The sequence below is a fragment of the Ochotona curzoniae genome, unplaced genomic scaffold (assembly GCF_017591425.1).
Source record: "Ochotona curzoniae isolate NIBS_2020 unplaced genomic scaffold, NIBS_Ocur_1.0 scaffold_3208, whole genome shotgun sequence".
NCBI classification, from domain to species: domain Eukaryota; kingdom Metazoa; phylum Chordata; class Mammalia; order Lagomorpha; family Ochotonidae; genus Ochotona; species Ochotona curzoniae.
The window spans coordinates 6,173,217-6,200,888 of record NW_024467106.1 but is presented as its reverse complement, the minus strand read 5'-3'; the positions used below and the strand labels follow the sequence as shown (position 1 = coordinate 6,200,888).

The window sequence follows — 27,672 nt, the reverse complement described above, 5'->3', positions numbered from 1 at the left end:
GCCCTTCACCTAGGAGCTTTGTTTATTTTGGTTGGGGTGGGGGAAAGCCAGGTCCTCCAAGTCCCTGCCCAGCCCAACTGTTCCTACCCCCACACCCCAGCTGATCAGCAGACAAGCCTGGAGCTGGACAAGGATCAATACCCCCTCTGCTTTCCATACAGGCTAAGGGGTGCTGAGCGGGAGCCAGGAGGTGTGGTCTCCCAGCCCCTTCTCTTCTCTTGCTGGCCATGGGCATAGAGTGGGTGACCTGCGGTGTGATCTGGTCACTGGGATTTTGCTGGCATATATTAGGTGTTTAATAAATATGCAAGCTCATCCTGACCTTGACCCAGCACATCCCACTGCCCCATCAGACCCCTGCCTCATTGGGACCCCATGGCACCCACCCCGCTGTGTGGCTGCTGCTGTTTATTATTGTTATTGTTTTGTTTGCTGCTGTTGTCTCCGCTCTGGCTTGGGGCAGCCCACTCTGCCCTCCAGCCTCTGGCTTTCCCCAGCTCCCCCTCCCCAGTAACCTGATTGGGGGGGAGGGGCAGCACAGCCTCGAAGGGGGTGGGGCTGCCAGCTGTGCAGTGACATTCCGCAGCCCTGCTAACTGCCACTCCTGACTCGGGTGGCTAAATTGAGTCTCGGTTTCCTTAAAATGACTATTTATTGCCTTAATGCAGTACTGCGTATTTACTGAGTGTCGGGGAAAAGGCTGGCCTGGTGCAGAGGTTCACCCATTGGCCCGGCCGCTGGCTGGCAGGGCCACTCCTGAAGGGGCAGGAGGGCAGCTGCAGAAGGGGTGGCCCTTTGGGTACACCCCCACCCCCTGCCCCTGGGCTGCAAGGGCAGGGCTTCCGTCTCTGATCCCTTGGTGGTATATGTTGTGGGGTGGGGGGAGGCGCCTCTACTTGCCATACCCCACTCCCATCCCCCCAGTAGCCGTGGAGAATCGCTGAGCTTTAAGCAGAGTAGACACCAGCTGCCCCCCACCAGCCTCGGGGGTAGTCTGCCTGCTTGATGGGGCTGCCTGTGCCAGCCGGGGGCAACTCAGCTGTATCTCCACCTCCCGCGTGGGGACAATCCCCCACCCCCACAGCAGGATCTGGGCCCTCCCTGCGGGCTAAACCATTGTCTCCAGGGTGAAAGAAGACCAGGCTAGAGCAGAAGGCAATTGCACATTAAGGGGCTGCCCGTGCCAGGAAACAAAGCTTGGAGGAGCCTGGCCTTTGCCCGCAGCTGTGGTGCCTAAGCACCTACACAGACCCTGGACACCATGCCGGGCCCCCTGCACCCACACCAGGCCCATGCAGTGCACCCCATGGTGCCCTTCTAACACTCTGGGGGAAGCTGGTGCTTTTGTCTTGTTTTACGGATGGGAGAACTGACATTTGGTGAGTGGCAGCGATTGCCATGAACCCAGATCTGGTTGTTCGCTGCTGACCTTGGATCTTCCAGGGCCCAGGGTCTCAGGGTAGCCCCTGGAAGGATGCAGGAGCGAACAGGCGGCCTCCCCGGAGGAAGTCCCCACTGAATAGCCATGAAGGGTGGAAAGTTCCCCACCCATTCCTTGACAGCCCTAGAAGTGGGAAGAGGGACTGGAAGAGTTGAGACTCCAGGGCCCCCAGAGGCTCCTGGGGCTGACTGGGGCCAGATCTGGGAGAGCTTGCCTTTGTGCTGTTGGAAGGAGGAAGGGATGGAGAGTGGGAGAGAGAGAGGAAACAGGGGGAAGACAGTGCGCACGGAAGCAGGACAGGGACCCCAGGACCTCTGCGAGGGCTTTGCGCCTTTTTATAAGTTGGGAGGGAGGGCTCAGGCAGGCAGTCCAGTCCCGTGAGAGACTCTGCAGGTGATGGAACAGGACTCTGATTGCCGGAGAGCCAGGAGGCAGCAGAGCTGGTTAGCGGAGCTTAGGCAAGTGGCAAATGGGTCATTTTGTGTGTCTCCTCTATTTCTTGCCTGTGTTTGACTTGCATGCATGGACATGCACATATCAAAGTCATTTCTGCTCACTGTCAGGTAAATTCAGGCATGGCAGACGTGACACAACATGGGACAGTCCTGTCCCCCTCCCCCAAGGGGCTGTCTGGCAGCCAGTGGACAGACATTCCAGAGCTTTCTTTCCTGCTGCTGTATCTGGAGTGAGTCCTGCTGAAGTGAGTGAGTGCACCCCCCAGGGTCTGCTTGGCAGTGGCCTTTCCCACGTGGCAGGTGCGCACAGATCTGCCTCTGTGTCTGCAGCTGCGACAAGCTATCCAGGTGATGGGTGATCTTGGCTGTATACACCCCTGTTCCCTACAGGCAGGCGCTATCACACACATCATACATCAGCAGGCTGGGCTGCCCTGGGCATCCAAGAAGCCTGGAACTGACCTGGAGCTGCAGGGACGAGGAACAGAGGTCTGGAAGGAGGGGCAGTGCTGTGGAACTGGACGTGGTGGTTTGAGGACATTTGGCATCGGTGAGACAATAGAAGCCACAGGAGACAGTCTCAGCACGTCAGGGTAGGAGTGGAGACAGGAAGCTGCAGAAAGGAATTGCCTTCACAAAGTCTGCGGGAAATATGTGATGTGTGAAAGCTAGATGTGCATTTCTAAAGCTTTTCTGCACCAAAATATCAAGTTGCTGTTGCTGTTGATTTAATCTTTATTTCTTTGAAAGGCAGACTTGGGACAGGCTTTGTGACACAAGTTAGTCCGCAACCTACAATGTTGGCATCCCATATGGGTGCCTGTTTGAGTCCTGGCTGCTTCACTTCCAATTCGATTCCCTGCTAACACACCTGGAAAAGCAGTAGAGCATGACCCAAATCCTTGGGCCCTGGACCCATGTGGGAGACCTAGCTCATGGCTCATGGTTTTGGTCTAGCCCATCCATCTGGGGAGTAAGCCAACAGATGGAAGATGGATTTCTCTCTCTCTCCCTCTCTGTGTAATTCTGTCTTGAAAATAAGTAGGGGCCAATGTCATGGCATAGCAGTCTCAGCCTCTGCCCGTGAACCATGTGTCCCACATGAGTGCTGTTTGAGTCCCGGCTGCTCACTTGTCCCTGTTCATAGCCTGGGAAAGTAGGAGAGGATGGCGGCTCCCCTGAGCCTTTCCATCCATGTGGGAGACCCAGAAGAAGCTCCTGCCCCTCCCTAGCTTCAGATTTGCTCAGCTCTGGCCATTGAAACCATTTGAGAGTGAACCAACAGATGGAAAACATCTTTGTCTCTCCTCTCTATAACTCTGCCTTTCAAATAAAAAAGATAAATATTTTAAGAAATAATAAAAAGGCAGAGTTACAAGGAGAGACAGACAGAAAGAAGGAAAGGTTTTCCAAGTGCTGGTTCACTCCCCCAAATGGCTGTAACAGCAGGAACAAAGCCAGGAGCTTTGTGTGGGTCTCTCACATGGGTTCAGGGGCCCAAAAACTTGGGCCATCCTCCACTGCTTTCCCAGATGCATTAGCAGGGAACTAATGTGGAAGTGGAGTAGCTGGGACTCAAACCAGCACCCAGATGAGATGCCAGCCTCCACAGTGGATGCCTAACTGGTTTTGCCCCAAACTTTTTGAAGTCCATGTGTGTGGAGAGAGTCATGAGTCATGGCATTTACTCAAGGAAGAAGTGGTGCCTGTGGCAGGTAGTAGAGGGGATTGTAAGCTCTGATGTGCAACCCCCTTCTTTCTTTTTATTTAAGGATTTATTTATTCAAAAGGCAGAATTAGAGAGAGATCTTCCATCTGCTGATTCGTACCCCAAATGGCCACAATGTCCAGGACTGGGCCCATCCAAAGCCAGAGCTTCATCAGGGTCTCCATGTGGGTGTAGGGCCCAAGCACTTGAACCATCCTCTGCTGCTTTCCCAACCACATTAGCAGGGAGCTGGGTGGGAAGTGGAGCAGGCATGTCAGATGCCAGTGCCTCAGACAGCAGCAGCTTGACCCACTCAGTGCTCCACAGTATCAGCCACTGAAGCTCCCTTCACAGTGCCTGGCTAGTGGCAGTCACTCAGTGAACCTGGGTCAGCAGACCCAATCCGGGACCCAGTGCAGGAGGTATGTATGTCTGGAGGCCCTGTAGGTATCTTCTCAGCTGAATGAGACAAGCGGTATAGATAAAGACGTGGTACTTATGGGTGTGGTAGTGTTTCCTGGGAGCCTGGCCTGCTGGGGAGGGTAGCAGCTGGGCATGTTGGGGAGCTGAGGGAGCGGGGGAGGGGAGGCAGTAGTGAGGACTTTGGTGTCAGCAGCTTAGGATCCTCAGGAACCACAGCCCAGGGTGCAGGTCCCTCTAGCTTGTCAGCAGAAGCTGAAGTCAGGGCCGGGAGGAGAAGCAGGACTCACTTCCTGGGCTCTGTCCTAGTGTCAGCATCCACCGGTCCCTAAAATCCCACCATTTTACAGATGCAAAACCTGAGGTTCTGCAGGTAGAGTCACTGGCCCCAGGACACAGGCTAATACGGAGGTAGGAGAGACTCCCTCCTGTTCCCTGACCCTCAGGCATCCTGGGACCCCTGGAAACAAATGGGAGAGTGTTCTGGGAGTTGCTTGGCTGGTCCCTAAGGTCAGGGTTGGCTAGAATAGTCTGCACTCCCCTGCTCCACTAGCTACCATGGATGCTGCAGTGGACATCCAGCACCAAGGTTCATACAGGCCCAGGGCTCCCACCTGCCACAGGGGAGTCCCTGGGTTTGAATCCCAGCTCTATTCCCAGCCCAGCTTCCTGCTGAGAGTTTCCAAGTGTTAACTCAGGTACCTTAGCACCTTGTAGGAGACCCAGCTTGTATCCCTGGCTCTGGCCCTGCACCAGCCATGGGCGCATTTGGGGAGTGAAACAGCCAATGAGGGTGCTCTCTGCTACCCGTCTCTCATGTCTCTCTAGTACAGAAAAATTAATTTTTAAATTAAAAAATAAAAAGAAAGTAGATATGGAGACTGACAGGCCTGGGATCCAGCCTAGCCCCTGACAGGCAGCATAGGGAAGGAAGGGGAGGCATTGGGACAGTGTTGTTGCACACGTGGAGGAGATGGACAAGAAAAAGCAGGGAAGCAGAGGAGGGCGATGGCCAAGGGTGGTGGTGTCCAGTGGTTGTGGGAGCTGTGAAGCACAGCAGAGCAGGTGGAAAGGGAAGGACAGAGCTGGCCGGCTGCCTGTCCCCTGGCCTGCTTCCTGACCAGTGCTCGGCTCGGCCTTCACAGTCTGCCCAGCAGACTTACTTGTGACCACTTTCAGAAGTGGGTCCTGCGAGCTACAGTCACCTGTGCGGGCCTGTGCAGCCTCAGGTATCTCAGCCTCTTAGAGGCTGTATTCACAAGGCCCGCGGTACCTCCGTGTGTGCACACCCCGTGTGTCTCATTCCTCGTGTGTGTGTGTGTGTGTGTGTGTGTGTTTCCCTGGGTGAAGAAGTGACATCCAGCCCCTTGTGTATATTGTGTGTGTGCATACATGTTACGGTGTGTGGCCCTGTGTGATTGTGAGTACTTGGGAGGCCATGGGGCTCAGGGCTAAAGCCTGAAGTCCCTTGGCTCCAGGGCAGGGACACAGGGAGATGTCAGGGCTAAAGTCCCCTGAATCTGGGCAGCTTGTTTCTCTGACTTAGACCTCGAGGCAGGAACCAGTGACTGAGGTGGCAGTGAGGGACAGGGGAGAGGGGTGGGGCCTTGGGAGGAGCTGTCTGCCCAGCGCAGCCCTGAGCTCTGACCTGGCAGCTTTTCCTGAACCCTGACCCCAGGAAGGAGGTGAGCAGAATTTCCAGAAGTATCTCTGGCTTGTGCCTTAGCTTCCCAAAAAGTCACCAGGGCATGTTCCCCAAGCCATCCCTTGACTCTGGGCCTGAGGGACACCCTCCAAGGGGCAGACTCCTGGAGCAGTTTCTGAGTCCCCCAAGGCATATCCTCGCCCAGCCAAGGCAGTGACCACCATGTCATGTGCATGTGTGTGTGTGTGTGTGTGTGTGTGTACACATGGGCAGTCATGCATGTGTGCCAGCCTGCACGTAGAGTGGTACACAAATAGCAGTAGGTGCCAGGCCACATATGAGTTCATATGGGTTGTGTGTGTTGAGTCAGCGGGGACACACTCAGATCTGCAGTCCTGATGTACATGTAGGGGGGTGAGAATGGCAGGGTTGGGCAGGTACAGATGTGTGGGTAGATGTTGGAAGCTAGAAACGAAAGAATGTGCACACACCGTGCCAGCCTACACAGGTGCACTGGCAAGTGTGTGCAGGTGGCTATGACTGACTGGAGGCCTAGCTATAGGCCGTTGGCGTGGGAGGTATGCATAGATGTGCATACACGGTACCTCCGTGCTCGTGTGGTGGCTCCTGTCACGGGAACACAGGTGTGTAGACATGAGAACCAGGAAGCCACATGCACCCACAGGCCTTGGCCTCATCTTCCTCGTGAGGCCAGCTGACCCCACTGAGGCTGCCCAATGGGGACCATGGCCAAGGGCACACGAGGCACCAGGGTGGGGCCCAGGGGTGCTACCCCGCTTCCCAAGGCTGGGCGTCTTGGGTGCACATAGCTCCCGTGCCGGCTTGCAGTGCAGCGGCTGCAGGAATCCAGTCCTGCCCCAGCACACCCGCTCTGCCGCTCCACTCCACCACTGTCACTGCCTCCACCTCCGGAGCCATGCGCTGGGGGAGGGGCCCCCGCTCAGAAGTCGGCCGTAAATTTCTGGAGATGCTTTAATTTTTTAAAAGCCCCACGTAGATGCTTCGCATTGCGAAAACCCACAAATATCGGCTAAATGAGGTGCGCCGCCAGGAGGCCTGGCCGGGCCTGTAGCCCGCCCAGCAGCTGGGCCCGGGCTCTTCTGGGGCCCCTGGCCTGGCCAGCCAGGGGGGCTGAGGGCCCATCTTTGTTCGGAGTGGGGCTCAGACTGCTGAGTGGCTGGGTAAATAGTCGCCACAGTCATCGCAGGCTGATTCCACCTAATTAAATCCTGCGCCAAGAGCCCACTCCAGCCAGGATCCCGAGGGGCCAGGAAAACACAGCCGCCCCATGGGCTCTGCTGCGGGCTCCCTAATCCCGGATCTTTTGAAAGATAGGCGCGTCCCGGGATGAGGGGGTCAGTGGCCTGCCCTGGGCCGAGCGGTGGAATTTTTCAATAACCAGCAGCTGGGTCACCAGGCACACAAAGGCGGCGTAATATCCTGTGGGCTTACCCGGGAGAGCGGCTCCCTCCAGCCTGGGCAGGCCCCTCCCCACCGCTGCCCAGTGCCCCCCAGCAGCCTGTGTGCAGGGCAGGGGCTGCCTAGCAAATTCATCTCTTTTTTTGTTGAAGCCCAACCCCAGCTGTGGGAGTGGCGGGGACTTACCCAAGGAGAGGTTTTAGGGTTATTGGTGCAGGACTGCCCAAGGACAAGCTCTCCAGCTCTGGGCCCATGTGCCAGGCTGGGCCACGTACTCATGGTACCTTCCGTGATGGGGGAGCATCAGATAACGATGTAGGAGATTCAGCCAGAGCCAGCATCTAGTAGGAAACAAGCGGGTGCCCGGGTCAGGGTTGCTCTTTCCTCCCCACCGCCTTGCCTCAGTTTGTCCCTCTGGAGAATGGGGCTCTGGGGCTGCAGGGGCTCACACGCTGCAGTGAGCAGGAGAGCCACACGGCACATGTGAGAGTGATTAGGACCTGCAGAGACCCGGACTATTTTATTTTTATTTTATCCCCCCCCTCTCAAACGCCCAAAAGCAACAATAGTTGCCCCTCTCTGTAGTCTGGAATGCTTCACGCCCCGGGTCTGGGACCCCTCATTTAAATTGGCTGAGAAGGGACAGGCGCGGCAGGCAAGCCGTGGGCCAAGGTTGTTAGGGATGGAGAGCCAGGGCCCAGGAATTTACAATCCGTTACTTGAGAGGTGTCCTGCCCCTCTCTCGCCCCATCCAGGCCTTTCTCAGCTCCAGCATGTGCAGAAAAGATGTCCCAGGGCGGGGCAGGGTCGGGGAACGGGTGCATAGCCCGGGGCACTGTTGCAGCCAGGCTAGGCAAGAGCAACCTTCCCTGGGCCTCGGGGTTTCCCTGTGAGCAGGACATGGGTACCCTGGGAAGTCCCCCGTGTTTGCCGTGGTCACTCATCCTTCTCCATGCCAGCTAGGGAGCAGGTGCCAGCCTATCCCCAGGGAGCCCTACAGATTCATGGTACCACACAGCAAGGCCCAAGCCCAAAACTCACACCTCTCACCTCCCACTTGTGCCAGACAGGGTGCCAGGAACTCTGCCCACACGCAGCAAGAGGAGGCTCCTGTCCTGTGCCAAATCAAACAGGTCTTATCTCTCTATAGGAGGGCTGTGGGAGTAGCTGGCTGTTGAGGCTTGGCCCTAGGCCCGTGGCCTCACTGAGCCTTAGCGTTTCCATCTGTGAAATGGGCAGAGTCTTGGGTTCCTCTGACTGCCAGCATGGAGAGGAAGGGAGGTCATGATAGGAGCTGGGCTGGCAGCATAGTGTCAGAAGGGCTAGCCAGGGTTGGGCAGGAGTCCCTGGTGTTGGAGGCAACGCCTCCCTAGCAGAAGGGCATTTGGAGGGGCTGAGAGGTAAGCAGAGTGGGGGTAGGGGAATACAGGGGGAGGGGCATTGGTGACTGGACACAGTGTTTCCCACAGGCACCAGGGAAGGAAGGAGATCAGATCTAAGCAGCCCCTGGGAGGCTACTGAGAGGGTCAGTAAGGGAGCGGGGTGAGAGGAGCTGGGTGCCCCGTCTGTGCATTTGGGGCTTCCCAGATGCTTTAGATGTTCAGGTGGGGCTGCTAGGTAGCCACGAGCAAGAAGAGAGTGGGCCAGGCAAGTCCCAAGGGTTTACACCGCTCTGTGTTGGCCCCGGCTCCACCCAGGCATCCTTGAGCTCCGTTCTCACTTTGGACATACAGGGGCCACCAGGAACCTTACTAAGAGCACAGTCACAGGGCCTCGTACCAGGGTGCCAGGGCGGGGCGGGGCAGGTGCAGAGGAGGGGCAGGGAGGCAGCAATGGACCAGTCACTTCAGCCACCAGCTACCCAGTCCGCCAGCCACAGCAGGCACCTCTTCACTCAGGCTGGGTGGCATGGACAGAACTGGGGGCAGAGCCCCAGAGCAGAGAGTGCAGGAAAATGCCTGGTGCATGTGCTGTGTGTGTGTGAGAGTGTGTGTGTGTGTGTGTGTGTGTGTGTCTATCAGGGTGAGGAGCAGAGCAAACAGCCGCTGCCCTGCCGTGGCCAGGTACACAGGCCTGTTTGGACAGCTGCCTTGTCTGTCCGTCTGTTTGGGAGATGCTGGCTGATAGATGGGGGCAGGCAGATGGTTAACCCCTCGCTGCCTGCAGTGCCTGCCGCCCACTCCGCGCTCCTGCCCTGTGTAAGGTGACATGACGTGGTCCTGCTGCCTTGCTCCTTGGCTGCTCTCTTAGCTCTGAGACAGGACCAGTGCATCAGGCACAGGGTAAGGGGAGGCCAGGGCATAGAACAACCCCCCAACTCCTGGGGCCTGGAGACAGAAGAGAAGGGGGTCTCTTCCACAAGAGAGCAGACAGAACCTACCCTTTGTAGAGAGCCCTCCTTGTCCCACCACCCATAGAGGTGCCCCCAGCACCAGCTCAGCCAGAGCGCTTGGTGGAGGGCACTTGGAGCTAGCTCAGCCAGAGCGCTTGGTGGAGGGCACTTGGAGCTAGCTCAGCCAGAGCGCTTGGTGGAGGGCACTTGGAGCTAGCTCAGCCAGAGCGCTTGGTGGAGGGCACTTGGAGCTAGCCCAGTGAGACTGGCACATCTAGGGCTCCTCCTGCAGTCAGAGAGCCTGCCTCAGGGCAGGTAAGGGCCAGGGATGAATCCTGTAGCCATCTCCAGGAGCCGCCTGGTCCCCACCCTGTGGTCCACCCTCTACAGTGCTGCCCACGTCACTCCTGCATCCCCAGCCTCCTCTTAGCTGGCCTCTCACCCTGCTTTTTCTCTACTTGGGGTCCCCCACTCGACACCAAAATGGTCTTTTCAGAATCCTTCCGGCCACTTCCCAACTTGAAGCATTTCAGTGGTTCCACTGGTTCTGCAGATGAAGAAGTCTTCCAGGGGCCTCAAGGCCATCAACAGGGCACAGGTTAAATAAATCAGGGTTTGCCTCCACCTCCACTAGAGACTGGAGGTGCTCCAGGCACCCCCAGTGGGTGTGCTGGCTGGGAGCAGGCAGGGAAACCCAAGCTGGGTTAGGAGATGTCCATCCGTAGGTTAGCAGAAAGGAGTCGGAAGCAGGACGGAAACTCGGCCAGTGCTTCTTCTAAAAGCAAAAGCAGACAGGGGAGGGAGAGGGAGGGTGGTGAGATGCTGGCTTCAGACCTAGGTCGAGCATCCCTGGAAGGAAGACCTCCGATGCTTCCTCCAGGGAGGTGGCCAGGAGGGGTAGAGTGGGCTGGAGGCGACTTCAACAGACAACCTTTTTTTTGCAGATTTCCATATTATGTCGTGGAATGCATTACCTGTTCAAAAATATGCAAACTTTCCGAGTAGGTGGTCTGTGAACGCCAGCTCCACTCGCAGACCCTGCACCCTGCAGGAACACTGTTCGGGTCTCAGGGTCTTAGCCCTTTCCCTGCAGCTCCACCCCTGAATTGCTTCCCATCCCCACCGACTCCCCCTCTTCTCCCCAGCTTTGTGTGCAGGAAGAGCCTCCCCTGGCTCCCCGTGGGGGTCCTAGGGACCCACTGTGTCTGTCCCCCTGGTGGTCATTTGCACTCAAATAAGCAGAGCTCAGGCCTGACTTGGTCACTGCAGCCCCCTCAGTGTCCAGCACTGAGACTGGCCAGTCGGAAGCGCCTGATTCAGAGTTGGGGATCCGATGAAGAGCAGGAGGCAGGAGAGGCCCCTCTATCCTTAAGGGTGGGGATTATTAAGCAGAGGGCTGCACAGAGGCGAGGCATTCCCCAGCAGCCTATTTGCCAGTCTGTTTCACCTCTGCCTAAGCAAACACCCTTCTTTGGGCCTCAGTTTGCTGGTCTGCAGAATGGGAATGTGGGCACGGCTCTGAGAGCTGCAAGAGGCGGGTCCAAGGCTCCCACCCTGAGGGAAGGCACTCCGGTTGTGGGCGCGGGATGTATGTTGGGGCTGAGTAGGGGGTGTGGACGACCGCGGATGGGGAGAAAGGGTTAAAGCCGGGCGCTTTTTAATTGTCAAACGACTGCGGGCGATTAGCGCTGGCAGCTTCCTCAATAATCGCTCTTCTCTGTACCTGCTGGGAGCTTAATTAAAAAACAAAGAGGCTCAATTTAAAGGCCATTACTATGCTAATGTAGCCGGGCGGGCGGTGATTAAGCGGCTGGGGCGGGCAGCGGGCGGCTGGGGCGGGGCGCAGGGCGATCAGTTACCCACTAAATGGGCGGGCGGGCCGCTGCAGCGACCAGAGCGCCCTGTGTGCCCTGCCCCTCCACGCCTCCCCGAGACCCAGGGAAGCCACTTCCCAGCTCCTCCCTGGCTCCCTAGCCAAGGGCCCCCATCCTGCTAAGCCTGGGGACCTCCTGCTCTCCCTCTGCCTTTCTCACGTCCCTGGCTCAGTTCATAGTCTGAACGCCGGCTGGAATCAGGTGCCTGGGTGTTGGTGTGACCTCAGGTGCCCATGCTTAGAGGATGCTATGGGCACAGGGCCAGGCTGGCCGCTGTTGGTTTGGCATTTACAGGCCAGGTTCTGGGAACAGGTGACTGAAGGTGCTGGGCGGGGCAGGAAGTGGCTTCATCCAGATCTCCAGGACAGCGGAGCTAGAAAAGAGCGCAGAGCCAGGGCTGTCTCTGGCTGGGGTAAGAGGAGCACAGCATAGGAGGTAGAGGAGGTTTGGTTCCTTCAGAAGATGACAGGGTCCTGGAACCTATGAAGCTAAACCCAAGAGGAAGGGGGCCAGAAGGGGCCCCCAATCCCTGAGTCAGTGGGGTCCCAGCTGAAGCAGGCACTTGCACTGCCCACATTACATGGTCCTGCTTGTTTCTGGCAGCTGCTGGGTACTGTTTGTGCCAGTCAACATGGGTGATGTCAGGAACCATCCTACCTGATCAGTAATGAGAAGGAAATGCTGACCGCAGCGTAGTGCTTGCAGAACCACCGGAGCACGTCGCCCGGAGCCCTTCCGGGCAACAGTCCCAGGCTGGAGCAAACCTTTGTAGAACATCTTCCGTGAAAAAGCCATTTGTCTCGATGAAAATAATTTCCATAAGATAAACGTGGAAAGAAAGATTGCAAACGACTTAGCTGTACTAGAAACAAAATGGACCCAAAATTCAGATGGTTGATGGGGTTTGGTTCCAGACGAGGTTTGTACCAAGGGAACTTATCAAGGTGGTTATAATCTTAATTTAAAACGCTGTGGCCATGGATGGCCTGTGTCCAGAAACCTTGGGGTCAGCATGGTGTCCACAGTATTCACCAACCCAACTGTTACATTCTGGGATGCCCTGGAGCCGTCTACCCAGACCCAGCCACCCCACCAGGCCTTCCCTGGGGATGGTGACCCTGTCACTTCGGAGCTTGGTCAGGACGAGAGTATGGCAAATGCTGGCAGGGTAACAGGTCTCAGAGCAGAAGCCTTCCAGGGCAGTTATGTTAGGTTGCCACTTAGGACACTTGGCAACTCACATCCAAGGGTTTGGGTTCACGCTCTGTCTCCACGTTCCGTTCCAGCCTCCTGTTAGTCTGCACCCTGCGAGGCAGCAGGCAATGACTCAGAGGCTTGGGTCCCTGCCACCCAGGTGGGAGACGCAGATGGAATCTTGGGCTCCTGCCTTTGGCCTGGCCTATTCTTGGCTGTGTGGACACTGGGAAAGCTAAACCAGTGGATAAAAGCTCTCCTCTCTCTCTCTTTCTCTCTCTGTTGCTTTCAAATAAGTTTCTATAAGGAGAAGAGGGGTCACTTGCACAGGGTTTGGCACAGGTGCTAAGTATGATGAGTGAACAGCTGCATGGGTGGCTGGTTAGGAGACAGAGGGATGGTTGGATGAGTGGGTGAGCACTGGGGTGGACAGGTGAATGGCTGATGTATGATTGAGACAGTGGGTAGGAGAATGGATGAATAATAGATGGCTAGGTGGCTTGTGCGTTGGCAAGAAGGGAGGTAGATGGGTAGTGGATGGATGGATATGGTCTGCCCTGAAGAAGCCCTCTGTTCTCTTTATGATTTTGCTTTTTGTCAACATCTCCCTCGCAGGAAGACCTCTCTGCTTCTCTGTCCCCACTCAGAGCCCCACCACTTCTCCCACTGAATTCCCTCAGCCATGCCTCGGCACACAGCCCTGGATGTGGCCTGTGCCAGCGGTGCGGAACCCCAGAGAGAAATCCGAAGGCTCTGTGCCTCCTGGTGTGCGCTGTCTCCCTGCTGCCTGTGTCAGCACCTGCACCCAGGCTCCCAAGCCCCCTCCGTCTTTGGGGTGTCGGCAGCTGCAGCCCCCAGCACCTGAGCTCAGGGAGCAAGGGTAGAGTCCGTCCAGGAGGTGGGCAGGGGTAAAAGAGGGCTTCAACAGCAGGAACTGAGTGGTAGCCATGGGGGACCAGCAGGAATGCCAGAGCCCAGGTTGCCAGCCCCAAGAGGGCAGTGCCCACCACACAGGAAGCTGAAACAATCTATGTGCAGATGAAGCTAGGGAACACTCGTAAACCTTAGTGAGCAACCATCACACCAACAATGACTGCCAGGTCCGGGGACCTGAGTGATGGCAGAAGGGAACCCTCAGCAGCTCGGAGGGGTCTGAGAGCATGTGGGAGGAGGCGCCTCCAGCAGGACCAATGTGGAAGGTGCTTAGTGCAGGCAGGGTGCAGAACGAGTCACCTGTTAGGTTCACCCAGGAGGGGCAGCAGGAAGAAAGAGCAGACTCTGAGCAAAGGGCTGGGTAGGTGCACCCTCGGTGTGGAGTTTGAACAGGGCCCTGCCATGCTTTGCAGTGCTTCCAGGGCAGTGTCCCCAGCTCGGCCAGAGGGATGCATGGACAGATGGCCACAGAGATAGGATGCTTCCCCCTCCTGCCTGCTCTGAGGCCAAGAGTGCACCTGCTTGTCACCAGGGAGGTCTGGCCCGCAGAGAAGGCTGGGGAGGAGGCCTGTTGTCGGTGCCAGGCTGGCGACACTCTGGAATGTATGCACTTGTGTCTGTGTGTGTGTGTCTCCAGGGGTGTCTTTGTGGGTGTGTGCCTGTCTCTGCGTGTGTCTCCAAGTGTACATGTTTCTGTCTGAATGAGCCTGTCTGTATGTGTGTCTGTGACTCAGTGCATATTTCTGTCGTGGATGTCTGTCAGTGCACACGCGTGTGTCTGTATCTCAAATGTCATCTCCAGCCTGGTATCTCCCAGAGCCCCAGACTCCAGGGGCAGCTGCCCTGGACGCATGCAAGGCTGCTCTGCACGTAGTACCTTGGAAATGCCCTCCCCACCTCCCCTTTCCCACCTGCTAGTCTCTGCAGGCGGCTGCTCTCCTGTCATCTCCCATCCCTGCATCTTCATATCACCTCCCTGTGGGACAGCCCCTCAGCTCCTGCTGTGCTCCTGCGTGGTCCTGAACCATTGCCTAAACTTCCCAAAGTCTCGCCCGCCTGCCCCTGCTATCTGCAAAGCCTGGGGTGGATCATGAACGCGTCTATCAGTGGTGTCATTGGATCCGCCTCCTGGCTCTTCCCCACACTACTCCAGCTTGTGTCCTCATGGTCATGGGAGATGCAACCACTTCCCAGGGATCTTGCCCTGGGACCCTGTCCTTAGGATTTGGGCATCTCTGCTACGATGGCAAGGTCACACCCAACTGCTCTTCTGCTGCTTCTCCCCACATGGTCACCGTTCTTTCTGCTCTACATACCCTGGCTGTATCTGGTGCCAAAACAAGACACGTTTTGTTGTGCCCTGACCAACCCTGCGGGGACAGAGCAGACCCTGTCCCCATGGTCCTGTGCTGTGTCCAGGCTCCCAGACTGCGCCCAGCAGTAGTAGGTGCTGCACAAACATCTGTGGCATTGCAGGCAGCACGTGTACCCTCCCGTCCACCCGGCATGGGATCCAGGCTCCCGGCTGTGCCCATCCCTCCCTGTCCCTGGCCTGTGACCTCCGGCCCGGGCTGGGGGCTCCCGACAGCGCCCCAATCCCAGATCAAAGGGCCATGGGGCCAACCCGCACAGCTGCATCTAAGGCCTGCCTTCCTGGCAGGCATAACCAGGCTGCGGAGAGGCCTGTGGCCGCTGAGCGAGTGCCCGCTACACTGTGCATTCCAGCCCCGTGACAGACACGCAGAGGCCCTGCGGCTCCCGCCGCCGCCCGCCTGGCCTGCACCGCCGCATCAAAGCAGATGTTTGCAGCTGGTTTGAGTTGGAGTACCATCAACAGGCCCCTTTTTGTCTCAAAAATAAAAAACAGCTACGCCCGGAATGATAAGGACGCAGCCGGCACGTGGGGGAGATGTCAGCAGGCAGAGCCTGGCCGGGCCTCCCGTGGCAAGAGTGACAGGCGCCTCGTTCCTGCGGTCCTCGCTGGGCCCTGAGGGTGTCCCGGGCCCTCTTGTGCCGTGTGATGCATCCTTCAGCTGCATGAGCCTGGGACCCCTACCCCCCACGCAGTCCCATGAGCAGGGGCACCATGCGCTTGACTCCTGGCACCCACCTGGGAAGAAGATGTGGCCGCTTTGTCTGGGTGACCTGTGAGGTGGGGACGGGGATCCTCAGTTTGCAGAGAAGAAATGAGTTCACAGGTGTAGGGGTCTTGCCCTGAGACCAGGAAACTGGGAAGTTTGGGGCTCTTCTTTCTGCCTCCAGAAGCAAGTTCACCTTTTCTAGGCGATTCCCCATCCCAGCCTGCTGAGCATACCTCACCAGAGTCCCCTGGGCCTCAGGGGGCCAGCCCTTCACCTCAGCGTGCCAGGCATCCTGTCTTAGAATCCCTTGGCCCAGGGCAGGAAGAGTCAATACCCCATTGTACGGAAGGCAAAACTGAGGCTCAGAGAAAGACCATGAAATACTCCAGGCCATGCCGCCGGCACTGGAGATGTGGAAGCCACACAGCTGAGTCACAGTGAGGCTGCCCTGGAGCCAGTGAGGAGGGGACCTGTGACAGAGGGTAGGTTGTCCAGGGGAGTCACTGAGCAAGAACATAGCATTGCAAGAGCCCAGTGGGTACATTAGACCCCCTGTGTCTGGTTCCTGGAACCAGGAACCTCAGACAAACCGCTGGAGGGTGCTGGGGCGGGGGCATGAGGAAAGGCTTCACGAAGGCGCTGACACGCAATTTGGGTCCTGAAGGATGAGTAGTTCAGCAAGAACCCTGGGGAGAGAAAGGCCTAGGATTCAGGTGCAATGCTAAGTACTAAGGCAGGAAGGAGAGGCTGGATGTGTCTCAGCTGGGAACGAGGAGCTTAGCCCACAGACCAGGGTGGACAGGCGTGAAGGACACAGTTGGTTGTCTCGTCTTATCCTGAAATGCCTGTGCCGTTGGCCATGTGGAATGAAGGAAGTACCTGTTCCCATGTGACTTGGTGTGGAGGCAGACATCTCGCTGTGATGGACCTATCCTTTCCCACGCCTCCGGGCTGCACAGGGAGGGGCGCCCAGGGCTGTCCGGAGGGGTCAGCCTCTGTCATCGTGAACCCCCGGGATGGTGGGGGGCCTTGGACAAGGTCCCAGTTTTGGGAAGGGACAAAACCAAGCTTCCAAGTGTGAGGCTTGCTATGTGGCTGCTCGCATCTGGGGTATCCATAGGGCCGTAGGAGCCTCTGTCATCAGAGCTGGAGGCGTCTGCGTCTCCGCGGCTGCCAAGGGTGCAAGAGAAATTCATCCCCGTCTTTAATCTGCGCTCAAGTGCTCCTAGATAAACGGGTTTCCTGAGTTTTGTGTATTAGCTTTATGGGTTTAATAAATTGGGCATGCAACGAAAAAACCGATAAAGCAGAAAGGAGAAGGGGCTGTGTCCTCCCCGCCTGGGACTCTCCAAGGGAGGTGGCTCCAAGCACAGAGTTCCTATCTCCACAGTCATGGGTGATCCTGCCAGGGGAAAAAAAACACGCATGTCAGACATGGGGCAAGGGGACACCAGGCTCCTGCACAGTGGTAAGAACTTGGGGTGAACCCCACCACTGCCTGGGGTGTTTATGGTCTTGGGGCAGGACCCCAGAAGGCAGGGCATGAGTGACAGATGAGTGAAGGCACACCAGGGTGCACAGTGTAGGGAGACAGTGCGTCAGGATCCTGGGTGACCTTGAAGGAGAATTTGACCTTGACTTTTGTATGTTCATCTGTAGAATGGGAGTAGGGAGCCAGCAGGGTGGTGCTGGGGGTTAGGCAACCATTGTGATGCTGGCATTCCACATATGTACTGGTTCCAGTACCAGCTGGCTCACTTTGGCAATGCACTTGGGAAAGCAGCAGAGAATGGTCCAAGGGCATGGGCCCCTGCTGACCCCATGGGAGACCTGGATGGAGCTCCTGGCCCAGTCCTGGCCATTGTGGCCATTTGGGGAGTGAACCAGTAGATGGAAGATCCCTTCCCCTTACTCCCTAACCCTCTCCCACCCCCCCAGTTTTCTCTGTCATTCTAGGGTGACACATGCACCGCCAGGCAGGTACTGAAGGGCTGGCCATTTCCCACGGTAGTCATGGAGGCAGGTCTCTTTGGGACCGGTGGCATGCACAAGGCCACTCCCAGGAACCCTGGCATCCTGGGAGAAGAGAAAGGCAGATGTCTAGGAGGGCCATCTTGTGTCTCCTACCTGCCAGGGCCAAACCTTCAAGTGCACACCCCCTACCTGCAAGCTCCATCCTGCTCCCTGCCATGCCACCTTCCTCCAATGAGGACCCCAGGACTCCGACAAATTGGCTGTCCTGCCCAGAATCTGCTGAGCCAGGATGCGAGCCCAGGCTGTGCCCCTGTACCTGCCACTGCCTACCTGCTACCTCTTCCTGCCAAGAAGTAGACAGAAAGCTCAGGCCCATTGTACAGAAAAGTAAGCTGAAGCCCCCAGAAAGCAGGAACGGCTTGTCGGGTCACCAGCAGTAGTGGTGCCAGACTCCAAGCCCAGGTCCATCTGAGTCCGGTGCCACCCCGTTAGCCTGCTTCTCAGTGGCTGGTTCTTTGGGTCCCTGTGTGGGACAGGAAGGATAGCAGGGCCCCTCCCACACCCCGTTAGCAGCTCTTAGCCTGCGTGCAGTAGACAAAGGCAGCGCCACCGTGGTTGGGAGTGAGTATTTCATGTGTGCCCCCCTGGTGTTTTATTGGGTGGAAAGATGCTCGGAGACCCAGCGGATGGCACATTCTGTTTATAAAGTGCATGCCGTTTGTTTTATTTCCCAGGTTTTTGCAATCTAGATAACAGATGATGCCCCGTGTGGCTGGTGCTGCCTCTGTAATGGCGGCCAGGAGCCTTTGGAGAAGTATTAATAATAGATTGTGTTGATGAGTTTGGAGAAAGTAGCAATCGACCCCCTGCTGTGAAGGCATTAGTGTGTGGCTGTTCCGAGCACAGGCTGCACATGCGCGCAGTTGGTGTCAGCCACAAATGCGGGTCAGCCCTGCAGCCGCCCCTGCCCCCCTCCCAAGGCACACTGCTGACCTTGGCTGGACGACCTGCTGCACTGGCAGAGCAGCTGCCATGGCCTGTCCACTCCCAAGCCTCGAGGTCAGGCTGCAGACCTCAGTCGGGCTTCCAAGTCAGGTGCAGCACAGGGGATGGGGGTGAGGCCACAACTCCTACAGCCTTGGGCAGGTGGGGGTTCCACCTGAGGCCACCATGGGCTGGTGACAAACCAGAGCCGATATGCAGCTCCTCTCACCTCCCCAGCCCCTGCTGCATTGCTCCTCCGTGGCCCGAGCTGCCACCTGCTGCCTGCCTTAGTTCAGCTGTTACCCATATATCCACCGAAGCCTCCTGGATGGCCAGGGGGCAGCCGGGTCTTGCTTCTGGACAGCCGGGCAGCACTGAATGCCTGTGGGAATAGATGCTGTCACTCCACTGTAATGCTCCTTCCCCTGTCTCTGTAGTCTGTGTCGTTTAGTCCTGGAGAAAGCCGCCTTTGCCCATGGAAGAGAGCTCAGGGGAACCCAGCCTGGGGTATCAGAGAAGGCTTCCCAGAGGAAGTGGTGGCATTGGAATTGGGCATTGCAGGGTAAGTAGGAGCCTGCCAGGCAGACTAGAGAGTGGCGACAGGGGCTCTGGACGTGCCAGGGCAGCAGGCAGAGCTGCTCAGCCCTGGCCCTGTCCACAGCGCCCTGGGTGTGGGCGGCACTGACAGTGGCTGCAGGAAGAAGGGAGGCAGGCAGTGATGCGCCGTGCACGGAGCCGATTAGCAGAGAATTGCAGCTGTGATCTGTGCCCGTGTGGTGGGCCATAAAGAGGGCTGGGACGTGCACGGTGCTCCCAAGGTGGCGCCCGCAGACGTGGCCCGGGGACGCCGCGAATGAAAAATGGTTTTAATTCCCTCCCAGCAGCAATAATTTGATTCTTCATAAATTTTTCCATCAAAGTGTTGTTGAGGCTGAGTTCCCACCGAGCAGGGCATGTGATGGGGTTGCAGGGTGCCGAGCAGAGCGGTCAGCAAGTATGGGCAGGGGAGAGGGGCCTGCTGTCCAGGCTCTGGCTGCACACACCCATGCCACCCAGGATATGTCTCCAGGGATGCAAGGTGCTTCTGCCTTGTTGTGACTGGGCTGATAGAAACCCCAGCAGTGTTTACTCCTCCCATGGACCTGAGCCAGCCCACCACCTCCCCATGCCTCGGTTTCCTTATCTCTAAAATGGGCTGAACACTCATTCTCATCTCCTGGGGTTCTTGTGGGGCATCTCTGCACCTGCATAGTCAAATCTGTGTGTGGTGGGCACGTGGGAGGTGAAAGAGGGGCAGGGGAAGGAGGCTGGGAGAGTGTGGTGCAGGAAGAGCAGGGTTAGTGGGGTTCTGAGAGCTAAGCTGGGGGCTCAGGCCCTCTACGCCAGGATTACGGAGCCATAGAAGAGGTCAGAACAGGAGGGTGGCCTGGGCAGATAGGAGTCTGTGGGGTGGGCGTTGGGGTGGTGGGGAGGCTGAAAAAGGCTTTAGCAGGCCAAAGATGGTGCAGGCAGAGGAGGCAAGGCCCAGGCTGGGCCAGCATAGAAGGAGTGTTGCACCTGCTGGGAGCTGCAGGTGAGAGAAGGAGGGAACTAGAGGGGGCAGGATAATTGGCTGAGCCTGGTTCTCCACCAGCTCCAGGGTGGTTGAGGCTGACCCACATACACTGCCCTCTGGTGGTCACCGTGGCAATGATCTGTGCCCCTAGGAGAGGGCCTGAAGGGGCAGATGCCACGGTGAGTGACTCCAGTGCCCAGCCCACGCTCTGTGCCCTTCTTCCTCTCCACCCGTAGGCTCTTCGCAGCCAAGTGCAGTGGCTGCATGGAGAAGATCGCCCCCACGGAGTTTGTGATGCGGGCACTGGAGTGCGTGTACCACCTGGGTTGCTTCTGCTGCTGCGTGTGTGAGCGGCAGCTGCGCAAGGGTGACGAGTTTGTGCTGAAGGAGGGCCAGCTGCTGTGCAAGGGAGACTACGAGAAGGAGAAGGATCTGCTCAGCTCTGTGAGCCCCGACGAGTCCGACTCCGGTGAGCTCCAGCCCGGCCCCCCAGGGGTCTGTGCCAGCGGGCACATGTGTGAATGTACACATACATACAAACATGCCAACATCCCTACTCAGGTACACACACACTCGGGATCCAGGTCATTCACCAGGCACCCGAGCGTAGGCTACAAGTGTGTGTGTCCATCCTCACGTGTGTGGTGGCGTGTGCTAGACATGCAGACGTGTATAATCTCATACATGCATGTGTGTGTCCATGGAGTGTACCTGTGAGCTGTCTGCGCCCACCCAGACCTTTGCAGGCCCATGCTCCAGTCTGCACAGGTGAGCGGCTCAGCGTGTACCTGTGTGTGTGTGTGTATGTGTGTGTGTGTGTGTGTGCAGCGACAGGTGCACACTGGGGTCATAGATACTGCTGTGTGTCAGGGTCCAGCAGATGTGCTTTGCTGCCAGTTCTTAGTCCCCAGGAGCCCTGGGGAGGGAGTTTCCTCACATTGTTCTCAGGACCCTGGAGCCCGGCTGGCTGCCATGCTGAGTTCATGTCCTCTGCCCTGCCAGCACACATTGTGGCTCTAGGGATACCCAGGTTGGCCCCAGGCTGTCCTCAGGACACACGTGAACCCTGGGAGGGTGAGGGGTGTGCACGCCCACACGTGCCTGTGGTTGCTATGGCATCGTGTGCCCATTCCTGTGAGGGTCTGTGTCTGGAGGGTGAAACAAGGAGTGTGTTGGCAAAGGGACGGTTTCAGGGGGCACAAGGGCAGAGACCAGGCAGGACCCATGGGCCAGAGGGCAGAGCTGCTGACCTGCCTTGGGCACTGGGGCACCACAGCAGGTGTCAGCGAGGGTGGGGAGAGGGTAGCCCTGGCGGGCAGCAGGTGGCCAGAAGGTGATCCGGCCTTCCCTGATGGGTTGATTGTGTCCCCATAGTGAAGAGTGAGGATGAGGACGGGGACATGAAGCCGGCCAAGGGACAGGGCGGCCAGAGCAAGGGCAGCGGAGATGACGGCAAGGATCCCCGGAGGCCCAAGCGACCGCGGACCATCCTGACCACGCAGCAGCGAAGGGCCTTCAAGGCCTCCTTCGAGGTGTCCTCGAAGCCCTGCCGGAAGGTGAGGGGCAAGAAGGGGGTGCCCAGCCCCCACTACCACCCACACCACTTGGCGCTCCTGCTAGGGGGAGTGTGACCCCCACTGTGCCCTGTCAATCCATCCCCCCCCAGCCTCTGACCCTGGCATCTGACCTGTCTTCCTTCTGTCCCGGCCAGGTCCGAGAGACCCTGGCGGCTGAGACGGGCCTGAGCGTGCGCGTGGTGCAGGTCTGGTTTCAGAACCAAAGAGCCAAGGTGAGAGCCCGACAGCACAGGGGCCACCTGTACGCAGCACCTGGGAGGGGGTCCAGGAGAGGAGGGGAGACTCCAGTGGGTGGGAGCGCGGAGGGGGTCCCCAGCAAGCAGAGGTGTGACCTGGCTGCTCCCCGGCAGATGAAGAAGCTGGCGCGGCGGCACCAGCAGCAGCAGGAGCAGCAGAACTCTCAACGGCTGGGCCAAGGTGAGCCTGCACCCCAGGGCCTCGGATGGGGAGGGGCCGGGCCAAGGTGAGCCTGCACCCCAGGGCCTCGGATGGGGAGGGGCCGGGCCAAGGTGAGCCTGCACCCCAGGGCCTCGGATGGGGAGGGGGCCGGGCCAAGGTGAGCCTGCACCCCAGGGCCTCGGATGGGGAGGGGGCCGGGCCAAGGTGAGCCTGCACCCCAGGGCCTCGGATGGGGAGGGGGCCGGGCCAAGGTGAGCCTGCACCCCAGGGCCTCGGATGGGGAGGGGCCGGGCCAAGGTGAGCCTGCACCCCAGGGCCTCGGATGGGGAGGGGCTGGGCCAAGGTGAGCCTGCACCCCAGGGCCTCGGATGGGGAGGGGTCCGGGCCAAGGTGAGCCTGCACCCCAGGGCCTCGGATGAGGAGGGGGCTGGGCAGCGTCTTGCAGGGAGACCCTCAGGAAGCATCCTACCCAGGCACACAGGACCCTGGAAGCCCTACCCTCAGTGCATTGCAATGAGACCTGGAGGAGTGACCACAGACTGGGACTGCAGGAAACTGGGGGTGGGGACGGGGTCCTGTCCCTCTGGCTTCCCATGGATTCCCTGGAGGCAGGCGTGGTGGTGTCTCCATTGGGGTTCGGTCAAGCAGAGCAAATCCAGAGACTCACTCATTGAGGGAGGGGCCCCAAGCCTGCACCTGTGAGCGGTGCACGGTTCTGCCACCATCCACAGTGGGCGGGGTGGACTTCCGCTGGATGTTGAGGGGACAAGGGCCAGAACTCTCCTGGCCAGGGCTGGTCCCAGCAGCTCACCGACTTCCTCCCCTACCCTGGGACAGGGAAGCTTCCAGGCTGCGAAGGGAGGGTGCGCAGGGGAAAGGGAGGCTCCTGGGAGACCCCGCAGGCAGTCTCAGCTGCCCAGGCCCCAGGGACCAGGCCAGGGCCCCAGGCTGCACTGAGGGCCCAGTGCGAGGGTGTCCCAGCTGTGTCTTACCTTCCAAGCCTCCCCCCGAATGCTCCCTGCCCCCACCCATGTGCCCACACAGCCTGTGCTATGCTGCACATCCCTGCCATGCACTCACAGTGCGGCCAGCTCCTCCCCGCCCCACTGCAGCAGATGCCCTGGCTCACCCAGGGCAGCAGCCCCAAAGCCCCCTCAGGCCCTCCTGTGTTGGCTCAGTTTGCCAGGCAAGGAGCAGTTTCTGGGTCCGCAGTCTGCATGCTGTGAACACTGTGGGCTGGTCCCTGACTCTTACTGCACCTGCCTACACTCAAGGTGGGGGCAGCGGTGTTCCTCCAGGAAGCCCTCCTGGGTCTCTGCCTGGGCTGTGCTCCTGGAGGCAGGTCCTGTTGCTGGCTCCTGGAGGACAGGGGGCTGAGAAGTTGGGCAGGGAGGTCAGGGGGAATTCCCAGGGGAACGCCCGTGGAGGCCACCCAGAGTGCCAGGCTGCTGTGTGAAGGTGTGCCCTATTCCCAGAGGTGCTGTCCAGCCGCATGGAAGGCATGATGGCCTCCTACACGCCGCTGGCCCCGCCGCAGCAGCAGATCGTGGCCATGGAGCAGAGCCCCTACGGCAGCAGCGATCCCTTCCAGCAAGGCCTCACGCCGCCCCAAATGCCAGGTGACTCCATAAGCCCCTGTGGGAACCCCACCACCACCACTCCCAGGGCTTACCCTTGCCCAGCTGGGCTGGCCTGGGGCGTCCTCCACAGCCACCTGCCACTCAGGCACTGGTCCACAGGTCATGCCACCCCCTTCCCCAGAACCCATAGGATGGATGGTGGGGACTGGGGTTCCTCCCGCTTCCCCTGACACTGACACCCCCTTCTGCCTCTCTCCTGCATCCCCTCCCACAGGGAGCGACTCCATCTTCCATGACATTGACAGTGATACCTCCTTAACCAGCCTCAGCGACTGCTTCCTGGGCTCCTCCGACGTAGGCTCCCTGCAGGCACGTGTGGGGAACCCCATCGACCGGCTCTACTCCATGCAGAGTTCGTACTTCGCCTCCTGAGAGCCGGCCAGGGCGCAGGACACTTGGGCCCAGGGGCTAGGGGCCTGCCCCGGCCCCGCTGCCCGGAAGGACTTCACAGACAGCCATATGGTGCCCTGCCCGCGGCCAGCGTGCCCGTGGGGCCGGACCAGATGGGCAGCTGGGTGTGGCCTGAGCAGGGGCTGTGACCTGCCCACAGGGACCCAGAGCTCTGGCACAGCTACCCTCTCGCGTCCCAGCCCCAGCCCGGCCCTGTTGCCTCTTCCCTCCCCGTCTCTTTTTTGGGAAGCTTAAATTCTCTCTATTTTTTTAAATGTCCTCACTGTGTCCAGCAAACCCACCTCTCCTCCCCGCCACACTCCAGGATGATGTTGACATTGGGGCATGGTGCCTGGGACCCAAGAAGCAAGTACACTTGTGTTCTGCACTCGTGCCCACCCTCCTGGCAGTCAGGGCAAGGGCAGCCTCGGGTGGCAGAGGAGGGAGAGGTTCCCAGCTGCTCCCGGATTACCCCTGCCAGTGTGAGCCTGGGGCAGCCGGCAGTGGGTGCCTGGCTCACCGTGCTTGGCCGGAAACGGGTCACCAGCAGCTCAGGGTGTGTGTGGAGGGAGCCCAGGCGGACCCAGAGGGACAGATGCACCTGAGGACACGCACACACATGCACACGGGCAAAGGCACACCCGGGTCACAGCAGAGCTGCGGGAGGCAGAGGGGGAGCAGGACCTCCCCACCCCCTTTCTTGAAGCAGTTGGAGGGGAAGGGGTGAGCCTGAAGCATACAGACCCAGAAGCCCTTGGGGCAGGGAAGGCAGCCCCGGCCACCTGGCAGGGGCCTATGGGGAGCCCCTCGGAGGCAGGGAGAGTCAGGCCAGTAGGCAGGGCCCTCAGGTTCGCCTGTGCAGCTCACTCCTTCCCGCGCTGCTTTTGCCATCCCCAAGTTAGCCACACCCCTGGCTCCCAGCTTTACAGCATCCTCAGGCTTATCCTGTGAAAGCCACACCTTTGCTGGGCTCTGGCTTCCCCAAGGAAGGCATATATGGGAAGGCAGCCAGGTCCACCTACTCACGGACAGCAGCCAGCTGTGGTCCTGGAAAGTGACCCTGGCCTCCCACGGTCGGCCCCCACACCTAAGTCGGGGGTGGAGAGCCCATGCAGGCCATGGCCTTCGCTCAGGTCCCAGTTCTTCTTACCCTGTGGCCCCAGGCCTGGTGCCCATTCCTGGCACAGTGCCACATGGTAGTCAGGCCTCCTGCACCCATTCTGCACTCCCAGCCCCAGGCCCTCAGAACGGTGCCCTGCCCTATGAGCCTGGAGTGCCCAGCCGCCGAGGGGAGATGTCGAGGGAATGGGAGTGACCCAGACACACAAAGCCCTGCTCACTGACCCAGTCAGCAACCTTGAGCCCTGCCATGTCCTTCAGCAGACAAGAACGGGGCCAGGTAGGGTCTCGCTCTAAGCTTCAGACCCCTCTGTGCTCCCTGGGCAGCCGCACCCCACCCCTCTTCCCCAGGCAGAGCTGCTGAGAGGAAGATGTGACTCAGAGTCACCATGGGTCTTTGCATATCACAAAATGTGGCCGAGTCTCTGAGCTGCAGTCCCTCTGTGACCCCAGGGTGACCAGCGCCATCACCCACAAACATCCATACTAAAGACACTAACCCTTTGCCGCTCTCCAGGAATGGGCCATCTGGTCTACCAACTTCTTTGACAGCCGGGAAAGCCTGAGCCAGGAGTTGTGGGGGATGGGACCTTCCACAGGTGGAACCTACAAGGAGCACCTGTCAAAACCCCCTGGGTGTGGCCACTAACTGCAGGGCAGAACTTGATCTTAGGAAAACTTGTTTGCCCCTGGGGGGTGGTCTCCTCTTCCCCATTATACCAGCCCAGGCACTAGGTAAGGACTCCAAGCCCGCAATCCAGATGGGCAAAAGCCAAAGGGACCACAGTGAGCTTTCAACCCAAGATGCCTGCCATCACGCTCGCTGGCCCCAGCTCCCCGGTGACATGGTCAGGGTCCCCCAGCAGAAGCACACAGGGCTGGGCAGGCTGAGATGGGCAGACAAGCTCCATGGAGCAAGCACCACCCTTACTGGCAGGAAGAGCACGGAGGTAGCCAGGACCACTTCCCCCACATGCACCTGCTGTCGTGGAAATCCATCAGCCGGAGGGGGCGGGGCGGGAGGCCCCTGGAAGGGGAGGACCAGCTTGAGGGACAGGCAGTTTTGCTTCCCTGCTGAGGACCATGGAGGAAGGGGTGAGAAGCCATATTCTCATCATACCCAGAGCCTCATCGGCCCACCCTGGGGAGGCTTGCAAGAGGTGGAACTGCAGCCCTGACAAGGGTCCAGCCCAGGACCTGGGAGGGAGAGAACTTCAGCTTCGGGGCCTCTGGATGGTGAGGCGTCCCCACCATCTAATGAGATCCCTGTCACTTCACACACAGGGAGCCTCAGAGGAGGCCAGTGGGTCACCCCCGGTGGGGATGGGGGCAGGGAAGAAGGGAGCACCTGCAAGCTGCCCGTGGGAAGGGGGCTCCATGCTCACACGCCAGGACGCACTTGGGGGTGGGGGCGCCTACAGCCGGCGGGAACAGGAAGGAGCCTGGCCATGCGGTGCCTCTTTCCGGCTTGGGGGTCCCACAGGAGCCCAGCCGTCCCTCTGTTTTCCCTTGTACAGACTCTCACTGCCCACCCGCCATCCCCAGACACACTTTATTTAATAACTTGTCATTGTTAAATTATTTATTAGCGTTTACCACATCACCACCCACCCTGCCCTCCACTCTCACCTTCCGCCTCTTCCCACAAAAGCAGAAAACGGAACCAACCGCAGGAAACGCCGAGACATGGTGTAATTTGTAAATAAACCAACCTGTACGCGCCTGCACTGCCTCTCCTTGGGGCGGGGGTGCAGGGGCCTGTGTGACACTGCCAGGTGCCCTGGTGGCTGTCCAGGGACAGTGGTCAGGGAGGGGGAGGGCCTGGCGTTCAGGTTCTGCCCATATTGTCCTAACTTCCCCTCTCCCACCGGTCCTTGTCCTGTGCCCTGCCACCTGCAGCTACCTAAAACCCTCTCTACTTGCCTGAGTTCCTTCCCCCAACACACCTGTTCATGCGTCCAGCCAGCCTGTATCTATGAGGGCCCCACAAATGCCAGCTCAGAATGGGGGAACGAGGTGTGCCTCCTTGAGGAAAAATAGTGTGCACAGAGCTTGTTACAGCACACTCTGTGAGAATAGGGCATCCTGGCAGGCTTCCTGTAAGAGGTGGTGTGGGTGTGAGCCAGTGGCCCTGTCAGCTGCCTGTTTCCTGGCCCAGAAGGTGTAGCCTTGGGAGGGTGGGGGAGACCCTGGAGGCAGAACAGGGCATGGAATGGGGACAGATTGAAGCGGGACCAACAGCAGCCCATGCCTGCTATTGGCAGCCCCAGACCCTCCTATTGCACAGATGAGCAAACTGAGGCCCAGAGAGATGCCACTGAGGGTGGTCAGTTCAGGGGTTTGAGGTTGGAAGGGTTCCTGGAGCAGCTGACCAAGGGCCAGGGGTCCTGTGGGAGGAGCGAGACTATGAGGGAGGATGTGCCCCCTCCACAGCCTGTTTTACAGGGGAGGGGGGCCCTAGGAGTCCCTGGTAGCTACCAGCCCCTAGATTTCCTTCAGAGTACTAGGAGC

General features: G+C 58.9%; 1 protein-coding gene across 3 annotated transcripts in view; it reads left to right on the top strand.

Annotated features, from left to right (window-relative positions):
- LMX1B (LIM homeobox transcription factor 1 beta) overlaps positions 1-24,066 on the top strand; it is a 67,378-nt gene extending 43,312 nt beyond the window's left edge. The window contains exons 3-9 of one of the 3 annotated variants that reach the window (XM_040963187.1): positions 20,273-20,505; positions 21,411-21,592; positions 21,748-21,825; positions 21,964-22,043; positions 22,336-22,355; positions 23,488-23,631; positions 23,867-24,024. In XM_040963187.1, the coding sequence (XP_040819121.1) occupies positions 20,273-20,505; positions 21,411-21,592; positions 21,748-21,825; positions 21,964-22,043; positions 22,336-22,355; positions 23,488-23,631; positions 23,867-24,024 (895 nt within the window). Of the gene's footprint in view, positions 1-20,272; positions 20,506-21,410; positions 21,593-21,747; positions 21,826-21,963; positions 22,044-22,335; positions 22,356-23,487; positions 23,650-23,866 lie in introns of all 3 variants that reach the window. The other 2 variants (XM_040963189.1, XM_040963188.1) reach the window with 2 other exon arrangements.
- The last annotated feature ends 3,606 nt before the right edge of the window (positions 24,067-27,672 follow it).